Below are 23,065 nucleotides of genomic sequence, written 5' to 3'. Positions count from 1 at the left end.
GTACTGTACATGTACAGGAGCTGACACTGAGATACACACGGGCCGTACAGTACCAGACGGGAGTGAATCGTTCCCTTTTACCCGCTGTGTGCTGTACATGTACAGGAGCTGACACTGAGACACACACGGGCCGTACAGTACCAGACGGGAGTGAATCGTTCCCTTTTACCCGCTGTGTTCTGTACATGTACAGGAGCTGACACTGAGACACACACGGGCCGTACAGTACCAGACGGGAGTGAATCGTTCCCTTTTACCCGCTGTGTGCTGTACATGTACAGGAGCTGACACTGAGACACACACGGGCCGTACAGTACCAGACGGGAGTGAATCGTTCCCTTTTACCCGCTGTGTGCTGTACATGTACAGGAGCTGACACTGAGACACACACGGGCCGTACAGTCCCAGACGGGAGTGAATCGTTCCCTTTTACCCGCTGTGTACTGTACATGTACAGGAGCTGACACTGAGACACACACGGGCCGTACAGTACCAGACGGGAGTGAATCGTTCCCTTTTACCCGCTGTGTACTGTTCATGTACAGGAGCTGACACTGAGATACACACGGGCCGTACAGTACCAGACGGGAGTGAATCGTTCCCTTTTACCCGCTGTGTGCTGTACATGTACAGGAGCTGACACTGAGACACACACGGGCCGTACAGTACCAGACGGGAGTGAATCGTTCCCTTTTACCCGCTGTGTGCTGTACATGTACAGGAGCTGACACTGAGACACACACGGGCTGTACAGTACCAGACGGGAGTGAATCGTTCCCTGTTACCCGCTGTGTGCTGTACATGTACAGGAGCTGACACTGAGACACACACGGGCCGTACAGTACCAGACGGGAGTGAATCGTTCCCTTTTACCCGCTGTGTACTGTACATGTACAGGAGCTGACACTGAGACACACACAGGCCGTACAGTACCAGACGGGAGTGAATCGTTCCCTTTTACCCGCTGTTTTCTCTACGTGTACAGGAGCTGACACTGAGACACACACGGGCCGTACAGTACCAGGCAGGAGTGAATCGTTCCCTTTTACCCGTTGTGTACTGTACATGTACAGGAGCTGACACTGAGACACACACAGGCCGTACAGTACCAGACGGGAGTGAATCGTTCCCTTTTACCCGCTGTGTGCTGTACATGTACAGGAGCTGACACTGAGACACACACAGGCCGTACAGTACCAGGCGGGAGTGAATCATTCCCTTTTACCCGGTGTGTGCTGTACATGTACAGGAGCTGACACTGAGACACACACGGGCCGTACAGTACCAGACGGGAGTGAATCAGTCCCTTTTACCCGCTGTGTGCTGTACATGTACAGGAGCTGACACTGAGACACACACGGGCCGTACAGTGCCAGACGGGAGTGAATCGTTCCCTTTTACCCGCTGTGTACTGTACATGTACAGGAGCTGACACTGAGACACACACGGGCCGTACAGTACCAGACGGGAGTGAATCGTTCCCTTTGACCCGCTGTGTACTGTACATGTACAGGAGCTGACACTGAGACACACACGGGCCGTACAGTACCAGACGGGAGTGAATCGTTCCCTTTTACCCACTGTGTACTGTACATGTACAGGAGCTGACACTGAGACACACACGGGCCGTACAGTGCCAGACGGGAGTGAATCGTTCCCTTTTACCCGCTGTGTGCTGTACATGTACAGGAGCTGACACTGAGACACACACGGGCCGTACACTCCCAGACGGGAGTGAATCGTTCCCTTTTACCCGCTGTGTGCTGTACATGTACAGGAGCTGACACTGAGACACACACGGGCCGTACAGTCCCAGACGGGAGTGAATCGTTCCCTTTTACCCTCTGTGTACTGTACGTGTACAGGAGCTGACACTGAGACACACACGGGCCGTACAGTACCAGACGGGAGTGAATCGCTCCCTTTTACCCGCTGTGTGCTGTACATGTACAGGAGCTGACACTGAGACACACACGGGCCGTACACTCCCAGACGGGAGTGAATCGTTCCCTTTTACCCGCTGTGTGCTGTACATGTACAGGAGCTGATACTGAGACACACACGGGCCGTACAGGACCAGACAGGAGTGAATCGTTCCCTTTTACCCGCTGTGTACTGTATATGTACAGGAGCTGACACTGAGACACACACGGGCCGTACAGTCCCAGACGGGAGTGAATCGTTCCCTTTTACCCGCTGTGTGCTGTACATGTACAGGAGCTGACACTGAGACACACGCGGGCCGTACAGTACCAGATGGGAGTGAATAGTTCCCTTTACCCGCTGTGTACTTTACATGTACAGGAGCTGACACTGAGACACACACGTGTCGTACAGTCCCAGACGGGAGTGAATCGTTCGCTTTTACCCACTGTGTACTGTACATGTACAGGAGCTGACACTGAGACACACACGGGCTGTAAAGTACCAGACGGGAGTGAATCGTTCCCTTTTACCCGCTGTGTACTGTACATGTACAGGAGCTGACACTGAGACACACACGGGCCGTACAGTACCAGACGGGAGTGAATCGCTCCCTTTTACCCGCTGTGTGCTGTACATGTACAGGAGCTGACACTGAGACACACACGGGCCGTACACTCCCAGACGGGAGTGAATCGTTCCCTTTTACCCGCTGTGTGCTGTACATGTACAGGAGCTGATACTGAGACACACACGGGCCGTACAGGACCAGACAGGAGTGAATCGTTCCCTTTTACCCGCTGTGTACTGTATATGTACAGGAGCTGACACTGAGACACACACGGGCCGTACAGTCCCAGACGGGAGTGAATCGTTCCCTTTTACCCGCTGTGTGCTGTACATGTACAGGAGCTGACACTGAGACACACACGGGCCGTACAGTACCAGATGGGAGTGAATAGTTCCCTTTACCCGCTGTGTACTTTACATGTACAGGAGCTGACACTGAGACACACACGTGTCGTACAGTCCCAGACGGGAGTGAATCGTTCGCTTTTACCCACTGTGTACTGTACATGTACAGGAGCTGACACTGAGACACACACGGGCTGTAAAGTACCAGACGGGAGTGAATCGTTCCCTTTTACCCGCTGTGTACTGTACATGTACAGGAGCTGACACTGAGACACACACGGGCCGTACAGTACCAGACGAGAGTGACTCGTTCCCTTTTACCCACTGTGTACTGTACATGTTCAGGAGCTGACACTGAGACACACACAGGCCGTACAGTCCCAGACGGGAGTGAATCGTTCCCTTTTACCCGCTGTGTGCTGTACATGTACAGGAGCTGACACTGAGACACACACGGGCCGTACAGTACCAGACGGCAGTGAATCGTTCCCTTTTACCCGCTGTGTGCTGTACATGTACAGGAGCTGACACTGAGACACACACGGGCCGTACAGTACCAGACGGGAGTGAATCGTTCCCTTTTACCCGCTGTGTGCTGTACATGTACAGGAGCTGACACTGAGACACACACGGGCCGTACAGTAGCAGACGGGAGTGAATCGTTCCCTTTTACCCGCTGTGTGCTGTACATGTACAGGAGCTGACACTGAGACACACACGGGCCGTACAGTACCAGACGAGAGTGAATCATTCCCTTTTACCCGCTGTGTGCTGTACATGTACAGGAGCTGACACTGAGACACACACGGGCTGTACAGTACCAGACGGGAGTGAATCGTTCCCTTTTACCCGCTGTGTACTGTACATGTACAGGAGCTGACACTGAGACACACACGGGCTGTACAGTACCAGACGGGAGTGAATCGTTCCCTTTTACCCGCTGTGTGCTGTACATGTACAGGAGCTGACACTGAGACACACACGGGCCGTACAGTCCCAGACGAGAGTGAATCGTTCCCTTTTACCCGCTGTGTGCTGTACATGTACAGGAGCTGACACTGAGACACACACGGGCCGTACAGTACCAGACAGGAGTGAATCGTTCCCTTTTACCTGACATGTAGTACATCACTGATCGGGACTGGACATTGATTCTGGAGAGAGCTGCAGGCGAGATAAAGCTTGTTCAGACGTGGCAGAGAATGACAGGACACAGGAGGAAATATCAAGGGATGCACTTACATATAGAAACATAGAAGATAGGAGCAGGAGTCGGCCATTCGGCCCCTCAAGCCTGCTCCGCCATTCAATGCGATCATGACTAATCATCCAAATTCAGTACCCGGTCCCTGCTTTCTCCCCATACCCCTTGATCCCTTTAGCCGTAAGAAATATATCCAACTCCTTCTTGAATATATTTAATGACTTGGCCTCTACTGCCTTCTGTGGTAGAGAATTCCACAGGTTCACCACTCTCTGGGTGAAGAAATTCCTCCTCATCTCAGTCCTAAATGGCCTACCCCTTATCCTTAGACTGTGACCCCTGGTTCTGGACTCCCCGGCCATCGGGAACATCCTTCTTGCATGTAGTCTGTCTAGTCCTGTTAGAATTTTATAAGTTTCAATGAGATCCTCTCTCATTCTTCTAAACTCTAGCGAATAGAAGCCCAATCGACCCAATCTCTCCTCATACGTCATTCCTGCCATCCCAGGTATCAGCCTGGTGAATCTTCGCTGCACTCTCTCCATGGCAAGAACATCCTTCCTCAGATAAGGCGACCAAAACTGCACACAATACTCAAGATGTGGTCTCACCAAGGCCCTGTACAACTGCAGCAAGACATCCTTGCTCCTGTACTTGAATCCTCTCACTATGAAGGCCAACATACCATTTGCCTTCTTAACCGTCTGCTGCACCTGCAGGCTTACCTTTAGCGACTGGTGCACAAGGACACCCAGGTCTTGTTGCACTTCCCCTTCTCCCAATCTATTGCCGTTCAGATAATAATCTGCCTTCAAAGAGGATGTTACTCCTGGAGTCAGCCATGTTGTAAATGCAAGATTATACTCCCTACCATCGAGGACACCAGCACCCTATTCACCCTGGAGCACAGACTTAGCTTGCAGGTAGACGGCTCCTTAGATATTTGGGTACAGGAAGCGATGTGATCCGATTGGGTACGAAGCTGCATTCCAGCTCCCAGTTCTCTCTGTAAATCTGACCCCTAACCCGAGCCACAGGACCCTCTCTCCTCTCGCCGACTGTTCAAATCAAGAATTGTCAATGGGCTGGCAGAGCCCATCAGGATTTAACCCCGTGCACCTCATCATGTCCGCAAAGCAGTCCATGGGCAACAGCGTGCTTTCAGAGCACAGTCACTCTTGTGATGCAGGGAAACGCGCCAGCCAAGTTGTGCACAGTAAGATCCGGCAAAGAGCAAATGAACAATATCTGAATCCTTGTCAACGTTACTCGTTGTAAACCCCAACCACCTATCCGCCCACCAATCCGAACACAGGCAATTCTCAACTTGAAATAACAACAGGAAAAAGCTGCAAAAACTCAGCAGGCCAGGCAACATCCGTGGAGAGAGAAACAGAGTCAATGTTTCAGGTCGAAACCCTTCGTCAGAACTGAGAAAAAAACAGCAGGAAATGAAACAGATGAAAAAGCAAGTTGGGGGCTGGGAAATGGGGGAGGGGATGAAAGACCAAAAGGGAAGGTCTGTGAGAGGTGAAGAGACATTAAGAGATATTCAAGGCGAGACAAGGTGGTAATAGGACAGATTAAGAAACAAAAGACGGCTCGAGATGAAGTGTGAAATGCGCTGGCAGAGTGACAGACAGCTGCCGTGTGGGAGAGAGAAAAAGGAAAAGGCACAAACCAAAGGTGTAGATAAAAAAAAAATAAACATGATAGGGGCCGAGGTTTTATCTGAAATTGTTGAACTCGATATTGAGTCCGGAAGGCTGTAAAGTGCCTAAACGGAAGATGAGGTGCTGTTCCTCGTGCTTACGGTTCAGTTAGTAGCACTCTCTGGCGTCAGAAGGTCGTGGGTTCAAGTCCCACCCCAAGGGCTCGAGCACAAAATCTAGGCTGACACTCCAGTACACGACTGAGGGAGAGCCGCACTGTCGGAGGGTCAGTACTGAGGGAGTGCTGCACTGTCGGAGGGTCAGTCCTGAGGGAGAGCCGCACTGTCGGAGGGTCAGTACTGAGGGAGAGCCGCACTGTCGGAGGGTCAGTACTGAGGGAGTGCTGCACTGTCGGAGGGTCAGTACTGAGGGAGTGCTGCACTGTCAGAGGGTCAGTACTGAGGGAGTGCTGCACTGTCGGAGAGGCAGTACTGAGGGAGCGCTGCACTGTCGGAGGGTCAGTACTGAGGGAGTGCTGCACTGTCGGAGGGGCAGTACTGAGGGAGCGCTGCACTGTCAGAGGGGCAGTACTGAGGGAGTGCTGCACTGTCGGAGGGACAGTACTGAGGGAGCGCTGCACTGTCGGAGGGGCAGTACTGAGGGAGTGCTGCACTGTCGGAGGGTCAGTACTGAGGGAGCGCCGCCCTGTCGGAGGGGCAGTACTGAAGGAGAGTGACACTGTCGGAGGGTCAGTACTGAGGGAGAGCTGCACTGTCGGAGGGGCAGTACTGAGGGAGCGCTGAACTATTGGAGGGTCAGTTCTGAGGGAGTGCTGCATTGTCGGAGGGGCAGTACTGAGGGAGCACTGCACTGTCGGAGGGTCAGTACTGAGGGAGCGCAGCACTGTCGGAGGGGCAGTACTGAGGGAGCGCTGCACTGTCGGAGGGTCAGTACTGAGGGAGCGCTGCACTGTCGGAGGGTCAGTACTGAGGGAGCGCTGCACTGTCAGAGGGTCAGTACTGAGGGAGCGCTGCACTGTCGGAGGGACAGTACTGAGGGAGCGCTGCACTGTCGGAGGGTCAGTACAGAGGAATTGCTGCACTGTCGGAGGAACAGTACTGAGGGAGTGCTGCACTGTCGGAGGGTCAGTACTGAGGGAGCGCTGCACTGTCGGAGGGTCAGTACTGAGGGAGAGCCGCACTGTCGGAGGGTCAGTACTGAGGGAGAGCCGCACTGTCGGAGGGTCAGTACTGAGGGAGTGCTGCACTGTCGGAGGGTCAGTACTGAGGGAGTGCTGCACTGTCAGAGGGTCAGTACTGAGGGAGTGCTGCACTGTCGGAGAGGCAGTACTGAGGGAGCGCTGCACTGTCGGAGGGTCAGTACTGAGGGAGTGCTGCACTGTCGGAGGGGCAGTACTGAGGGAGTGCTGCACTGTCGGAGGGACAGTACTGAGGGAGCGCTGCACTGTCGGAGGGGCAGTACTGAGGGAGTGCTGCACTGTCGGAGGGTCAGTACTGAGGGAGCGCCGCCCTGTCGGAGGGGCAGTACTGAAGGAGAGTGACACTGTCGGAGGGTCAGTACTGAGGGAGAGCTGCACTGTCGGAGGGGCAGTACTGAGGGAGCGCTGAACTATTGGAGGGTCAGTTCTGAGGGAGTGCTGCATTGTCGGAGGGGCAGTACTGAGGGAGCACTGCACTGTCGGAGGGTCAGTACTGAGGGAGCGCAGCACTGTCGGAGGGGCAGTACTGAGGGAGCGCTGCACTGTCGGAGGGTCAGTACTGAGGGAGCGCTGCACTGTCGGAGGGTCAGTACTGAGGGAGCACTGCACTGTTGGAGGAGCAGTACTGAGGGAGCGCTGCACTGTCGGAGAGTCAGTACTGAGGGAGTGCTGCACTGTCGGAGGGGCAGTACTGAGGGAGCGCTGAACTGTCGGGGGGTCAGTACTGAGGGAGTGCTGCACAGTCGGCGGGGCAGTACTGAGGGAGCGCTGCACTGTCGGAGGGTCAGTTCTGAGGGAGTGCTGCACTGTCGGAGGGGCAGTACTGAGGGAGCGCTGCACTGTTGGCGGGGCAGTACTGAGGGAGCGCTGCACTGTTGGAGGGGCAGTACTGAGGGAGCGCTGCACTGTCGAAGGGTCAGTACTGAGGGAGCGTTGCACTGTCGGAGGGACAGTACCGAGGGAGCGCTGCACTGTCGGAGGGTCAGTACTGAGGGAGCGCTGCACTGTCGGAGGGACAGTACTGAGGAAGCGCTGCACTGTCGGAGGGACAGTACTGAGAGAGCGCTGCACTGTCGGAGGGACAGTACTGAGGGAGCGCTGCACTGTCGGAGGGTCAGTACAGAGGAATTGCTGCACTGTTGGAGGAACAGTACTGAGGGAGTGCTGCACTGTCGGAGGGTCAGTACTGAGGGAGCGCTGCACTGTCGGAGGGGCAGTACTGAGGGAGCGCTGTACTGTCGGAGGGGCAGTACTGAGGGAGCGCTGCACTGTCGGAGGTGCAGTAGTGAGGGACAGGTGCACTGTCGGAGGGGCAGTACTGAGGGAGCGCTGCACTGTTGGAGGGTCAGTACTGGGAGCGCTGCACTGTCGGAGGGGCAGTACTGAGTGAGCGCTGCACTGTTGGAGGGGCGGTACTGAGGGAGCGCTGCATTGTCGGAGGAGCAGTACTGAGGGAGTGCTGCACTGTTGGAGGGGCAGTACTGAGGGAGCGCCGCACTATCGGAGGGTCAGTACTGAGGGAGCGCCGCACTGTCGGAGGGGCAGTAGTGAGGGAGCCCTGCACTGTTGGATGGGCAGTACTGAGGGAGCACTGCGCTGTCGGAGGGGCAGTACTGAGGGAGCGCTGCACTGTCGGAGGGGCAGTACTGAGGGAGTGCTGCACTTTCGGAGGGGCAGTACTGAGGGAGCGCCGCACTGTCGGAGGAGCAGTACTAAGGGAGAGCCGCACTGTTGGAGGGGCAGTACTGAGGGAGCGCTGCACTGTCGGAGGGGCAGTACTGAGTGAGTCCTGCACTGTTGGTGGTGCCATCATTCGGATGAGATGTTAAACCGAGGCACCGTTTGCCCTCTCAGGTGGATGTAAAATATCCCACAGCCAATACTGGAAGAAGAAACATAGAAACATAGAAGATAGGAGCAGGAGTAGGCCATTCGGCCCTTCGAGCCTGCTCCGCCATTCAACGAGATCATGGCTGATCATCCAAACCCTAGCACCCGGTCCCTACACCGACAGCCATCCCACCCAAGCCCTATCCCCGTAACCCCACGTATTTAATCCCCCCTAACACTAAGGGCCAATTGTTTTTTTTTATCATGTCCAATCAACCTAACCCGCACATCTTTGGACTGTGGGAGGAAACCGGAGCACCCGGAGAAAACCCACGCAAACACGGGGAGAATGTGCAAACTCCACACAGACAGTCACCCGAGGCCGGATTCAAACCCGGGTCCCTGGCGCTGTGAGGCAACAGTGCTAACCGGAGTTCTCCACGGTGACCTGGCCTAAATCTATCCCTCAACCAACAGCACTAAAACAGATTATCTGGTCATTTTCCCTTTGCTGTTTGTGTGATCTTGCTGTGCGCAAATTGGCTGCCGTGATTCCTACATTACAACTGTGACTACACTTCAAAAGTAAAGCGCTTTGGGATGTCCTGAGGTCGTGGAACTGTCCTCCCCAGTGAGAGTCAGTGCCTTAGGGAGGGGGGAGGTGTGAAAGGTTAATAGGAACTGGAGGTTACTCGCTTCGCACGGACAACACGTGAGGCACATCGGCCATGGGGGGAATTTTGAAAAAGTTAAGACGGCAACGTTACTTCACGAATAGCATCGCCAATCGAAAGTATGTCCTGGTCGGGATTGCCCTCCCTGCCCTGCCCCCGCCCCGCCCTTCCCACACGCCCTGCCCTGCCCCCCTCCTCCCCCACACCTCCGTACCTGTCTGCTATCTGATGTAGAAAGTCCTCCTTCTGTGAACAGACAGCATTCAGTAAACCCCGCCGGCTATCAGGGAGCCAAAGTTCCTGCTGAACTTTTTTCTGCTGTGATCCTCCCTCTCACTCGAGCCGAGTGATTTGCACACGGCCAGAAAATGCCACAGGCAGTCGTCCGTGCCAAGGAAACCAGCCTGGTCGGATTGAACAGGCTCTGCGCCCTCTCTCTCTCTCTGGGACCTTTCACCAGTCACTGCGTGTTCCTCACAAGCTCCTGCTACAGGACTCAGTCACCTCACAAAGACACACACACACACACACACACACACACACACACACACACACACACGTAGGCTGGCTGTTGCCTCCTGAAGTTGGCAGATTGGAGACTGGAGGAGAGTGAAGGATCGCAGCCCTTGGGGAGTCATGTCATTGACCAGCAGTTCTGTAGGACACTCTGCCTACATCCATCAGTGGGCTGCTAATTTAAAGGCAGGCTCAAACAGCAAGTGAAATCATCTGTCAGAGGCAGATTGGGTTACAGGCTGACTAATTACAGTCAGATCTGTAACACACCCCTGCAGACGACTGAATCGAATTGAAAGAAAGTCTGTTTTTAGTTAAACCATCATCCAATGTTTGGGATGAAAGAGAAAGTGGAGGCAGAACCTCCATCCACATCCTCTCGCTCGAACTCTCTCTTTCGGTTTCTGTCTTTCTCTGCCTCTCTGTTCTCTCTTCCTCCACTCATTCTGTCCCTCTGTGTCTCTTGCTCTCTCCCCTCTCTCTTTCAGTCTCTCCGTCTCTTACACCTATCTCTTTCCGTCTATCTCTCTCTCCTCTCTATCGCTCTGTGTCCCCTTTGTCTCTCACTTTCTTCATCCTATCGCTCTTTCTGTCTATCTCTATCTCTCTCTCTCTCTGTCACTTAATTCTCCCCACGCTCTGTCACTATCTTCCCTCTTTCCCCTGTCTCTCTCTCACTCCCCCCTCTGTCTCTTGCTCTTCCTTTCCCTCCTCTCTTTCTGTCTCCCTCTCCCTATCTGTCTCTTTCTCGGTTTGTCTCTCACAGTCTCTATCAGTCTCCCTCTCTCAATCTTCCTCACCCTCAGTCTCTCCTACCCACCTCCTCCCCATATCCCTCTGACCTTGTTCTTGCCAGAAACACGTCTCATTGCCTCTTGACCCCACTGTCGGCTTCAATAACCTTCCCATTGCTCTTCTTTTAACAAAGAGGGTCAGTACTGAGGGAGCTCTGCACTGTTGGAGAGGCAGTACTGAGGGAGTGCTGCACTGTCGGAGGGTCAGTACTGAGGGAGCGCTGCACTGTCAGAGGGGCAGTACTGAGGGAGCGCTGCACTGTCGGAGGGGCAGTACTGAGGGAGTGCCGCACTGTCGGAGGGGCAGTACTGAGGGAGTGCCGCACTGTCGGAGGGGCAGTACTGAGGGAGTGCCGCACTGTCGGAGGGGCAGTACTGAGGGAGTGCCGCACTGTCGGAGGGGCAGTACTGAGGGAGTGCCGCACTGTCGGAGGGGCAGTACTGAGGGAGCGCCGCACTGTCGGAGGGGCAGTACTGAGGGAGCGCCGCACTGTCGGAGGGGCAGTACTGAGGGAGCGCTGCACTGTCGGAGGGGCAGTACTGAGGGAGTGCTGCACTGTCGGAGGGGCAGTACTGAGAGAGCGCTGCACTGTCGGAGGGGCAGTACTGAGGGAGCGCTGCACTGTCGGAGGGGCAGTACTGAGGGAGTGCTGCACTGTCGGAGGGGCAGTACTGAGGGAGTGCCGCACTGTCGGAGGGGCAGTACTGAGGGAGTGCTGCACTGTCGGAGAGTCAGTACTGAGGGAGTGCTGCATTGTCGGAGGGGCAGTACTGAGGGAGTGCTGCACTGTCGGAGGAGCAGTACTGAGGGAGCGCTGCACTGTCAGAGGGGCAGTACTGAGGGAGTGCCGCACTGTCGGAGGGGCAGTACTGAGGGAGTGCTGCACTGTCGGAGGGGCAGTACTGAGGGAGCGCTGCACTGTCAGAGGGGCAGTACTGAGGGAGTGCCGCACTGTCGGAGGGGCAGTACTGAGGGAGTGCTGCACTGTCGGAGGGGCAGTACTGAGGGAGTGCTGCACTGTCGGAGGGGCAGTACTGAGGGAGTGCTGCACTGTCGGAGGGTTGGTACTGAGGGAGTGTCACACTGTCGGAGGGGCAGTACTGAGGGAGCGCTGCACTGTCAGAGGGGCAGTACTGAGGGAGTGCTGCACTGTCGGAGAGTCAGTACTGAGGGAGCGCTGCACTGTCGGAAGGGCAGTACTGAGGGAGTGCTGCACTGTCGGAGGGGCAGTACTGAGGGAGTGCTGCACTGTCGGAGGAGCAGTACTGAGGGAGCGCTGCACTGTCAGAGGGGCAGTACTGAGGGAGTGCCGCACTGTCGGAGGGGCAGTACTGAGGGAGTGCTGCACTGTCGGAGGGGCAGTACTGAGGGAGCGCTGCACTGTCAGAGGGGCAGTACTGAGGGAGTGCCGCACTGTCGGAGGGGCAGTACTGAGGGAGTGCTGCACTGTTGGAGGGTTAGTACTGAGGGAGTGCTGCACTGTCGGAGGGGCAGTACTGAGGGAGTGCTGCACTGTCGGAGGGTTGGTACTGAGGGAGTGTCACACTGTCGGAGGGGCAGTACTGAGGGAGCGCTGCACTGTCAGAGGGGCAGTACTGAGGGAGTGCTGCACTGTCGGAGAGTCAGTACTGAGGGAGCGCTGCACTGTCGGAAGGGCAGTACTGAGGGAGTGCTGCACTGTCGGAGGGGCAGTACTGAGGGAGTGCTGCACTGTCGGAGGGGCAGTACTGAGGGAGTGTTGCACTGTCGGAGGGGCAGTACTGAGGGAGTGCTGCACTGTCGGAGGGGCAGAACTGAGGGAGTGCTGCACTGTCGGAGGGTCAGTACTGAGGGAGCGCTGCACTGTCGGAGGGTTGGTACTGAGGGAGTGCTGCACTGTTGGAGGGTCAGTACTGAGGGAGTGCTGCACTGTCGGAGGGTCAGTACTGAGGGAGTGCTGCACTGTCGGAGGGTTGGTACTGAGGGAGTGCTGCACTGTCGGAGGGGCAGTATGAAGGGAGTGTCACACTGTCGGAGGGGCAGAACTGAGGGAGCGCTGCACTGTCGGAGGGGCAGTACTGAGGGAGTGCTGCACTGTCGGAGAGTCAGTACTGAGGGAGCGCTGCACTGTCGGAGGGGCAGTACTGAGGGAGTGCTGCACTGTCGGAGGGGCAGTACTGAGGGAGTGCTGCACTGTCGGTAGGGACAGTACTGAGGGAGTGCTGCACTGTCGAAGGGGCAGTACTGAGGTAGCGCCGCACTGTCGGAGGGTCAGTACTGAGGGAGTGCTGCACTGTCGGAGCGGCAGTACTGAGGGAGTGTCACACTGTCGGAGAGTCAGTACTGAGGGAGCGCTGCACTGTCGGAGGGGCAGCACTGAGGGAGTGCTGCACTGTCGGAGGGGCAGTACTGAGGGAGTGCTGCACTGTCGGAGGGGCAGTACTGAGGGAGTGTTGCACTGTCGGAGGGGCAGTACTGAGGGAGTGCTGCACTGTCGGAGGGTCAGTACTGAGGGAGTGCTGCACTGTCGGTAGGGACAGTACTGAGGGAGTGCTGCACTGTCGGAGGGGCAGTACTGAGGTAGCGCCGCACTGTCGGAGGGTCAGTACTGAGGGAGTGCCGCACTGTCGGAGGGTCAGTACTGAGGGAGTGCCGCACTGTCGGAGCGGCAGTACTGAGGGAGCGCTGCACTGTCAGAGAGTCAGTACTGAGGGAGCGCTGCACTGTCGGAGGGGCAGTACTGAGGGAGCGCTGCACTGTCGGAGGGGCAGTACTGAGGGAGCGCTGCACTGTCGGAGGGGCAGTACTGAGGGAGCGCTGCACTGTCGGAGGGGCAGTACTGAGGGAGCGCTGCACTGTCAGAGGGGCAGTACTGAGGGAGCGCTGCACTGTCGGAGAGTCAGTACTGAGGGAGTGCTGCACTGTCGGAGGGTCAGTACTGAGGGAGTGCTGCACTGTCGGTAGGGACAGTACTGAGGGACTGCTTCACTGTCGGAGGGTCAGTACTGAGGGAGCGCTGCACTGTCGGAGGGGCAGTACTGAGGAAGCGCCGCACTGTCGGAGGGTCAGTACTGAGGGAGTGCCGCACTGTCGGAGCGGCAGTACTGAGGGAGCGCTGCACTGTCGGAGGGGCAGTACTGAGGGAGCGCTGCACTGTCGGAGAGTCAGTACTGAGGGAGCGCTGCACTGTCGGAGAGTCAGTAGTGAGGGAGCGCTGCACTGTCGGAGTGGCAGTACTGAGGGAGCGCCGCACTGTCGGAGGGTCAGTACTGAGGGAGCACTGCACTGTCGGAGGGGCAGTACTGAGGGAGCACCGCACTGTCGGAGGGTCAGTACTGAGGGAGCGCTGCACTGTCGGAGGGGCAGTACTGAGGGAGCACTGCACTGTTGGAGGGTCAGTACTGAGGGAGTGCTGCACTGTCGGACGGGCAGTACTGAGGGAGCGCCGCACTGTCGGAGGGGCAGTACTGAGGGAGCGCCGCACTGTCGGAGGGGCAGTACTGAGGGAGCGCCGCACTGTCGGAGGGGCAGTACTGAGGCAGCGCAGCACTGTCGGAGGGGCAGTACTGAGGGTGCGCCGCACTGTCGGAGGGGCAGTACTGAGGGAGCGCCGCACTGTCGGAGGGGCAGTACTGAGGGAGCGCTGCACTGTCGGAGGGGCAGTACTGACGGAGCGCTGCACTGTCGGAGGGTCAGTACTGAGAGAGTGCTGCACTGTCAAGAGGGGCAGTACTGAGGGAGCGCTGCACTGTCGGAGGGGCAGTACTGAGGGAGCGCTGCAGTGTCGGAGGGGCAGTACTGAGGGAGCGCTGCACTGTCGGAGGGGCAGTACTGAGGCAGCGCTGCACTGTCGGAGGGGCAGTACTGAGGGAGCGCTGCAGTGTCGGAGGGGAAGTACTGAAGGAGCGCTGCACTTTCGGAGGGTCAGCACAGAGAGTGCTGCACTGTCAAGAGGGACAGTACTGAGGGAGCACTGCACTGTTGGAGGAGCAGTACTGGGGGAGCGCTGCATTGTCGGAGGGGCAGTACTGAGGGAGCGCTGCACTGTCGGAGGGGCAGTACTGAGGGAGCGCTGCACTGTCGGAGGGGCAGTACTGAGGGAGCGCTGCACTGTCGGAGGGTCAGTACTGAGGGAGCGCTGCACTGTCGGAGGGGCAGTACTGAGGGAGCGCTGCACTGTCGGAGGGGCAGTACTGAGGGAGCGCCGCACTGTCGGAGGGGCAGTACTGAGGGAGCGCCGCACTATTGGAGGGGCAGTACTGAGGGAGCACTGCAGTTTCGGAGGGGAAGTACTGAAGGAGCGCTGCACTGTCGGAAGGTTAGTACTGAGGGAGCGCTGCACTGTCGGAGGGGCAGTACTGAGGGAGCGCTGCACTGTCGGAGGGGCAGTACTGAGGGAGCGCCGCACTGTCGGAGGGGCAGTACTGAGGCAGCGCCGCACTATTGGAGGGGCAGTACTGAGGGAGCACTGCACTGTCGGAGGGTCAGTACTGAGGGAGCGCTGCACAGTTGGAGGGGCAGTACTGAGGGAATGCTGCACTGTTGGAGGGACAGTACTGAGGGAGCGCTGCACTGTCGGAGGGGCAGTACTGAGGGAGCGCTGCACTGTCGGAGGATCATTAATGAGAGAGTGCTGCACTGTCGGAGGGGCAGTACTGAGGGAGCGCTGCACAGTTGGTGGGGCAGTACTGAGGGAATGCTGCACTGTTGGAGGGACAGTACTGAGGGAGCGCTGCACTGTCGGAGCGGCAGTACTGAGGGTGCGCTGCACTGTCGGAGGGGCAGTACTGAGGGAGTGCTGCACTGTCGGTCGGGCAGTACTGAGGGAGCGCCGCACTGTCGGAGGGGCAGTACTGAGGGAGTGCCGCACTGTCGGAGGGGCAGTACTGAGGGAGCGCCGCACTGTCGGAGGGGAGGTACTGAGGGAGTGCTGCACTGTCGGACGGGCAGTACTGAGGGAGCGCCGCACTGTCGGAGGGGCAGTACTGAGGGAGCGCCGCACTGTCGGAGGGGCAGTCCTGAGGGAGCGCTGCACTGTCGGAGGGGCAGTACTGACGGAGCGCTGCACTGTCGGAGGGTCAGTACTGAGGGAGCGCTGCACTGTCGGAGGGGCAGTACTGAGGGAGCGCTGCAGAGTTGGAGGGGCAGTACTGAGGGAATGCTGCACTGTTGGAGGGACAGTACAGAGGGAGCGCTGCACTGTCGGAGGGGCAGTACTGAGGGAGCGCTGCACTGTCGGAGGATCATTAATGAGAGAGTGCTGCACTGTCGGAGGGGCAGTACTGAGGGAGCGCTGCACAGTTGGTGGGGCAGTACTGAGGGAATGCTGCACTGTTGGAGGGACAGTACTGAGGGAGCGCTGCACTGTCGGAGGGGCAGTACTGAGGGAGTGCTGCACTGTCAGTCGGGCAGTACTGAGGGAGCGCCGCACTGTCGGAGGGGCAGTACTGAGGGAGCGCCGCACTGTCGGAGGGGCAGTACTGAGGGAGCGCCGCACTGTCGGAGGGGCGGTACTGAGGGAGTGCTGCACTGTCGGACGGGCAGTACTGAGGGAGCGCCGCACTGTCGGAGGGGCAGTACTGAGGGAGCGCCGCACTGTCGGAGGGGCAGTCCTGAGGGAGCGCCGCACTGTCGGAGGGGCAGTACTGACGGAGCGCTGCACTGTCGGAGGGTCAGTACTGAGGGAGCGCTGCACTGTCGGAGGGGCAGTACTGAGGGAGCGCTGCACTGTCGGAGGGGCAGTACTGAGGGAGCGCTGCACTGTCGGAGGGGCAGTACTGAGGGAGCGCTGCACTGTCGGAGGGGCAGTACTGAGGCAGCGCTGCACTGTCGGAGGGGCAGTACTGAGGGAGCGCTGCAGTGTCGGAGGGGAAGTACTGAAGGAGCGCTGCACTGTCGGAGGGTCAGCACAGAGAGTGCTGCACTGTCAAGAGGGACAGTACTGAGGGAGCGCTGCATTGTCGGAGGGGCAGTACTGAGGGAGCGCTGCACTGTCGGAGGGGCAGTACTGAGGGAGCGCCGCACTGTCGGAGGGGCAGTACTGAGGGAGCGCCGCACTGTCGGAGGGGCAGTACTGAGGCAGCGCCGCACTGTCGGAGGGGCAGTACTGAGGGAGCACTGCACTGTCGGAGGGTCAGTACTGAGGGAGTGTTGCACAGTTGGAGGGGCAGTACTGAGGGAACGCTGCACTGTTGGAGGGACAGTACTGAGGGAGCGCTGCACTGTCGGAGGGGCAGTACTGAGGGAGCGCTGCACTGTCGGAGGGGCAGTACTGAGGGAGCGCTGCACTGTCGGAGGGTCAGTACTGAGGGAGCGCTGCACTGTCGGAGGGGCAGTACTGAGGGAGCGCTGCACTGTCGGAGGGGCAGTACTGAGGAAGCGCCGCACTGTCGGAGGGGCAGTACTGAGGCAGCGCTGCACTGTCGGAGGGGCAGTACTGAGGGAGCGCCGCACTATTGGAGGGGCAGTACTGAGGGAGCGCTGCAGTGTCAAGAGGGGCAGTACTGTGGGAGCGCTGCACTGTCGGAGGGGCAGTACTGAGGGAGCGCTGCACAGTTGGTGGGGCAGTACTGAGGGAATGCTGCACTGTTGGAGGGACAGTACTGAGGGAGCGCTGCACTGTCGGAGGGGCAGTACTGAGGGAGTGCTGCACTCTTGGAGGGGCAGTACTAGGGGAGTGCTGCACTGTCGGAGGGGCAGTACTGAGGGTGCGCTGCACTGTCGGAGGGGCAGTACTGAGGGAGTGCTGCAGTGTCGGAGGGGCAGTACTGAGGGAGTGCTGCAGTGTCGGAGGGGCAGTTCTGGCTATTTCACCATGGTTCCCACTTCTCATCACCATCAGGTGACCCCCTGCTGGAGGTTTGTGTGGAGCTGAGTGGTGAGGGAAAGAATTGGCTCACTGCGATGCTCCATGCAGCCAAACGGTCAACTGGTGCTCGTTAAACATAAGAACATAAGACATAGGAGCAGGAGTCGGCTATTTAGCCCTTCAAGCCTGCTCCGCCATTCAATAAGATCATGGCTGATCTTCGACCTCAACTCCATTTTGCCGCCCTATCCCCATATCCCTTAATTCTCTTGGTGTCCAAAAATCTATTGATCTCAGTCTTGAATATACTCAATGACTGAGCCTCCACAGCCCTCTGGGGTCGAGAATTCCAAAGATTCAACATCCTCTGAGTGAAGAAATTTCTCCTCATCTCAGTCCTAAATGGCCGACCCCTTATTCCGAGACTGTGACCCCTGGTTCTAGACTCCCCAGCCAGGGGAAACATCCTCCCTGCATCTACCCTGTCAAACAAATGATATTTGATCGCTGTGGGGAAATTGGCTTTAGGCCTCCCCCCCACCGCCACGGTTATGTTGCTGGAGTGTCAACACCTGCAATGTGCAGGCGGAATTTAAGCCCATCACAGGGTGGAAAGGTCGACGGGGAAGAGAGGGATTTCAGTATTGAGCCCGAAACCAGAACAACAACGTGGGAGGCTCTAGAATCTTACAGCACAGGAGGAGGCCATTCGGCCCATCGTGCCTGTGCCGGCTCTTTGAACGAGCTCTCCAATTAGTCCCACTCCCCCTGCTCTTCCCCCAGAGCCCTGCAAATTTCTCCTTTTCAAGTATTTCTCCAATTCCCTTTTGAAAGTTACTATTGAATCTGCTTCCACCGCCCTTTCAGGCAGCGCGTTCCAGATCACAACAACTCGCTGCGTAAAAACATTCTCCTCATCTCCCCTCTGGTTCTTTTGCTGATTATCTTCACTCTGTGTCCTCTGGTTACCGACCCTCCTGCCACTGGAAACAGTTTCTCCTTATTTATTCTATCAAAACTCCTCATAATATTGAATACCTATTAAATCTCCCCTTAACCTTCTCTGCTCCAAGGAGCACAATCCCAGCTTCTCCAGGCTCTCCACATAACTGAAGTCTCTCATCCCTGGAACCATTCTAGTAAACCTCCTCTGCAGTCTCTCCAAGGCCTCAACATCCTTCCTAACGTGCGGTGCCCAGAATTGGACACAATTTTTCGTTCTTTCTTTCTGCCCTGGTTGCTGTCTTGCCCGATGAGAAGCCACTCGACACCTCCCTGCTCCCGAGACAGAGCCTTGCGATCTCATCAGCAGTCCAAAGGGATTAGCCGTGGCTGCAGGGACTCCCACTGGCTTGCTTCCGCTGTACCCCATGTGCGCTGAGATGGCGCGGACACCGACAGCTCCACTTCACCCTTCAGCACCTCTCCCACTGTAAATCAGGACAGGGGTATCAGACTGCCCACCTGTCTGAAAGATAAAACCCGCCGGTGCCGTCAGCACCAGAGGGGCACCCTGTCAGAATAGCAGCGGGAAACTCGAGCCCAGGGATACCATTCCAAGCTTCCTGCAGCCCACAGACCAAAAGGGGCAGACGACCGGCCCCTGTCTGTGCAGGGTCTTCAGGGGTGACATCAATGGAGGGGATGACTCGGGGCTACAATCCACAATTAACCTCAGTGCCCTGAGGCTAGAGAGGGGAACAAAATCAGTCAGCGTTCCTGCTCCAGACCCTATCTGGGGACCCCTTTTGTAAAAGTGTGCGTGTGTGTGTGAGGGTGAGTGTGTGAGGGTGAGTGTGTGTGTGAGGGTGTGTGAGCGTGTGTGTGAGGGTGAGTGTGTGAGGGTGAGTGTGTGAGGGTGAGTGTGTGAGGGTGAGTGTGTGAGGGTGAGTGTGTGAGGGTGAGTGTGTGAGGGTGAGTGTGTGTGTGAGGGTGAGTGTGTGAGTGTGTGAGGGTGTGTGTGTGAGGGTGAGTGTGTGTGTGAGGGTGAGTGTGTGAGTGTGTGTGTGAGGGTGAGTGTCTGAGTGTGAGTGTGTGTGTGTGTGTGTGTGAGTGTGTGTGTGTGAGGGTGAGTGTGTGTGTGTGTGTGTGAGGGTGAGTGTCTGAGTGTGAGTGTGTGTGTGTGTGTGTGTGAGGGTGAGTGTGTGAGTGTGTGTGTGAGGGTGAGTGTGTGAGTGTGAGTGTCTGAGTGTGAGTGTGTGTGTGAGGGTGAGTGTGTGTGTGAGGGTGAGTGTGTGTGTGAGGGTGAGTGTGTGTGTGTGTGTGAGTGTGTGTGTGTGTGTGTGAGGGTGAGTGTGTGTGTGTGTGTGAGTGTGTGTGTGTGTGTGTGAGGGTGAGTGTGTGTGTGTGTGTGAGGGTGAGTGTGTGTGTGTGTGTGAGGGTGAGTGTGTGAGTGTGCGATTGTGTGTGTGAGTGTGTGTGTGTGTGGACATCAGCTGAGCACAGGATTGGGCTTGGGTTTAGCTGTGATGCCCTGCATGGCTGAATGTCCTGCCGACGCTCACTGCCCAGGCTTACACACGAACAGTGACTCCTGGGCTGAGGAGACAGGGGTTTGGGTGTTGCACGTGGAACTGGACCCCCAGAGAGAATCGCTGTCTCCAGGAGAGCCGGGGGCAGTCTGGGAAATAAACGCACGCAGGACCCTTGGGGAACAAGAGGAGCAGGAGGCGGGGAGAGGGCGGAAGGGCAGGGTAGGAGAGAGCAGGGGCGGGGAGAGGGCAGGGGGGTGGGGTAGGAGGGAGCGGGGGCAGGGAGAGGGCAGGGGGCGGGGTAGGAGGGAGCGGGGGCGGGGTAGGAGGGGCGGGGAGAGGGCAGGGGGGCAGGGTAGGAGGGAGCGGGGGTGGGGTAGGAGGGAGCGGGGGTGGGGAGTGAGTGGGCGGGGAGTGGGCAGGGCGGGGAGTGAGTGGGCGGGGCGGGGAGTGAGTGGGCGGGGCGGGGAGTGAGTGGGTGGGGGGGTGAGTGGGCGGTGAGTGAGTGGGCGGGGCGGTGAGTGGGCGGGGCGGGAGTGGGCGGGGCGGGGAGTGAGTGGGCGGGGAGTGAGTGGGCGGGGCGGGGAGTGAGTGGGCGGGGCGGGGAGTGAGTGGGCGGGGCGGGGAGTGAGTGGGTGGGGCGGGGAGTGAGTGGGCGGGGCGGGGAGTGAGTGGGCAGGGCGGGGAGTGGGCGGTGAGTGAGTGGGCGGGGCGGCGAGTGAGTGGGCGGGGCGGGGAGTGAGTGGGCGGGGCGGGGAGTGAGTGGGCGGGGCGGGGAGTGAGTGGGCGGGGCGGGGAGTGAGTGGGCGGGGCGGGGAGTGAGTGGGCGGGGCAGGAGTAGGCGGGGCGGGGAGTGAGTGGGCGGGGCAGGGAGTGAGTGGGCGGGGCAGGGAGTGAGTGGGCGGGGAGTGAGTGGGCGGGGAGTGAGTGGGCGGGGAGTGAGTGGGCGGGGCGGGGAGTGAGGGGGCGGGGCGGGGAGTGAGCGGGCGGGGCGGGGAGTGAGCAGGCGGGGCGGGGAGTGAGCGGGCGGGGCGGGGTGTGAGCGGGCGGGGCGGGGAGTGAGCGGGCGGGGCGGGGAGTGAGCGGGCGGGGCGGGGAGTGAGCGGGCGGGGAGTGAGCGGGCGGGGCGGGGAGTGAGCGGGCGGGGCGGGGAGTGAGCGGGCGGGGCGGGGAGTGAGCGGGCGGGGCGGGGAGTGAGCGGGCGGGGCGGGGAGTGAGTGGGCGGGGCGGGGAGTGAGTGGGCGGGGCGGGGAGTGAGTGGGCGGGGCGGGGCGGGGAGTGAGTGGGCGGGGAGTGAGTGGGCGGGGCGGGGAGTGAGTGGGCGGGGCGGGGAGTGAGTGGGCGGGGCAGGGAGTGAGTGGGCGGGGCGGGGAGTGAGTGGGCGGGGCGGGAAAGAGTGGCTTCCTCCACCATCGTTACTCCAAGCTCAGTGTGTGAGTGGCCTGTGTTAGACTCACCTCCATGCTGGGGTTTGTGTTGTCTTTAAGGGAGTGCGCTAGCCCCTCACGAGCCTGGTGAGACACGGAAATCGATCGTGGGGGGCAGTGAGCTGTGGGGCGCAGGACCTGCACTGGTTCCCTCCCAATTACCTCAGATCCAACAACAATAACAACTTGCATAAATACAGCAGCTTTAACCGTGCGCCTGGCACTGCCGACAGCACAGCGAGTGCACACTATACACAGGGGATGGCCTGGGAAGCTCGGTCTGAGCAGCTGCCCGTTGTAAATCTCCTGCGCCAGTCAGTCACGCGCAGCCAGGAGCCACTCAGTTTTCACCGTCCTTACCCTCCGCCTGGTCCTCTCGCTGAGCGTTGAAGTTCTCGTAGGAGTCCCATCGGATCAAGGGGTCAGCAGTGTTGTAATCGACAGAGACGCTCGGCCCGTTCTCCAGGTGCTCCATCCCTGCCAGACGGTGAGGAAACAAAGACATCCATTAGAGAGCACCCCGACTGCTCGACATCTAGATCACTCCAATCCCACTGTCTGCCAGCAAAGAGTGAAGGGTCTACAACAGGCCGGTGAAGGATGGCCAATTGGGTCAGCTACCAGAGGGCAATTGGAACTGTACCCCAGTGAGAGTCAGTGTCTGTGGAATTGTACCCCAGTGAGAGTAAGTGTCTGTGGAACTGTACCCCAGTGAGAGTCAGTGTCTGTGGAACTGTACCCCAGTGAGAGTCAGTGTCTGTGGAACTGTACCCCAGTGAGAGTCAGTGTCTGTGGAACTGTACCCCAGTGAGAGTCAGTGTCTGTGGAACTGTACCCCAGTGAGAGTCAGTGTCTGTGTAACTGTACCCCAGTGAGAGTCAGTGTCTGTGGAATTGTACCCCAGTGAGAGGCAGTGTCTGTGGAACTGTACCCCAGTGAGAGTCAGTGTCTGTGGAACTGTACCCCAGTGAGAGTCAGTGTCTGTGGAACTGTACCCCAGTGAGAGTCAGTGTCTGTGGAACTGTACCCCAGTGAGAGTCAGTGGCTGTGGAACTGTACCCCAGTGAGAGTCTGTGTCTGTGGAACTGTACCCCAGTGAGAGTCAGTGTCTGTGGAACTGTGCCCCAGTGATAGTCAGTGTCTGTGGAACTGTACCCCAGTGAGAGTCAGTGTCTGTGGAACTGTAACCCAGTGAGAGTCAGTGTCTGTGGAATTGTACCCCAGTGAGAGTCAGTGTCTGCGGAACTGTACCCCAGTGAGAGTCAGTGTCTGTGGAACTGTACCCAGTGAGAGTCAGTGTCTGTGGAACTGTAGCCCAGTGAGAGTCAGTGTCTGTGGAACTGTAGCCCAGTGAGAGTCAGTGTCTGTGGAACTGTACCCCAGTGAGAATCAGTGTCTGTGGAACTGTACCCCAGTGAGAGTCAGTGTCTGTGGAACTGTACCCCAGTGAGAGTCAGTGTCTGTGGAACTGTACCCCAGTGAGAGTCAGTGTCTGTGGAACTGTACCCCAGTGAGAGTCAGTGTCTGTGGAACTGTAGCCCAGTGAGAGTCAGTGTCTGTGGAACTGTAGCCCAGTGAGAGCCATCAAAAAATCAATCCAAATAGAAATCCCAATTAGCATTTGGCTCAAAATTTTCAAATCAGTAATTGAA

At 58.1% G+C, this 23,065-nt stretch overlaps 1 protein-coding gene across 6 annotated transcripts in view; it reads right to left on the bottom strand.

Annotated features, from left to right (window-relative positions):
- The window catches only part of LOC147120730 (tensin-1-like), a 303,214-nt gene that overhangs the window by 204,427 nt on the left and 75,722 nt on the right, over positions 1 to 23,065 (bottom strand). For all 6 annotated transcript variants that reach the window (XM_085986962.1, XM_085986961.1, XM_085986958.1 and 3 more), the window contains exon 11: positions 21,774 to 21,890. In XM_085986962.1, coding sequence (XP_085843088.1) covers positions 21,774 to 21,890 — 117 coding nt within the window. The remainder of the gene's footprint in view (positions 1 to 21,773; positions 21,891 to 23,065) is intronic.

Source organism: Somniosus microcephalus, chromosome 4 (genome assembly GCF_052327205.1).
Source record: "Somniosus microcephalus isolate GS21.2 chromosome 4, FLI_Smic_1.0, whole genome shotgun sequence".
Lineage (NCBI taxonomy): Eukaryota > Metazoa > Chordata > Chondrichthyes > Squaliformes > Somniosidae > Somniosus > Somniosus microcephalus.
The sequence above is the reverse complement of the archived record's forward strand: the minus strand, read 5'-3'. Positions and strand labels throughout refer to the sequence as shown.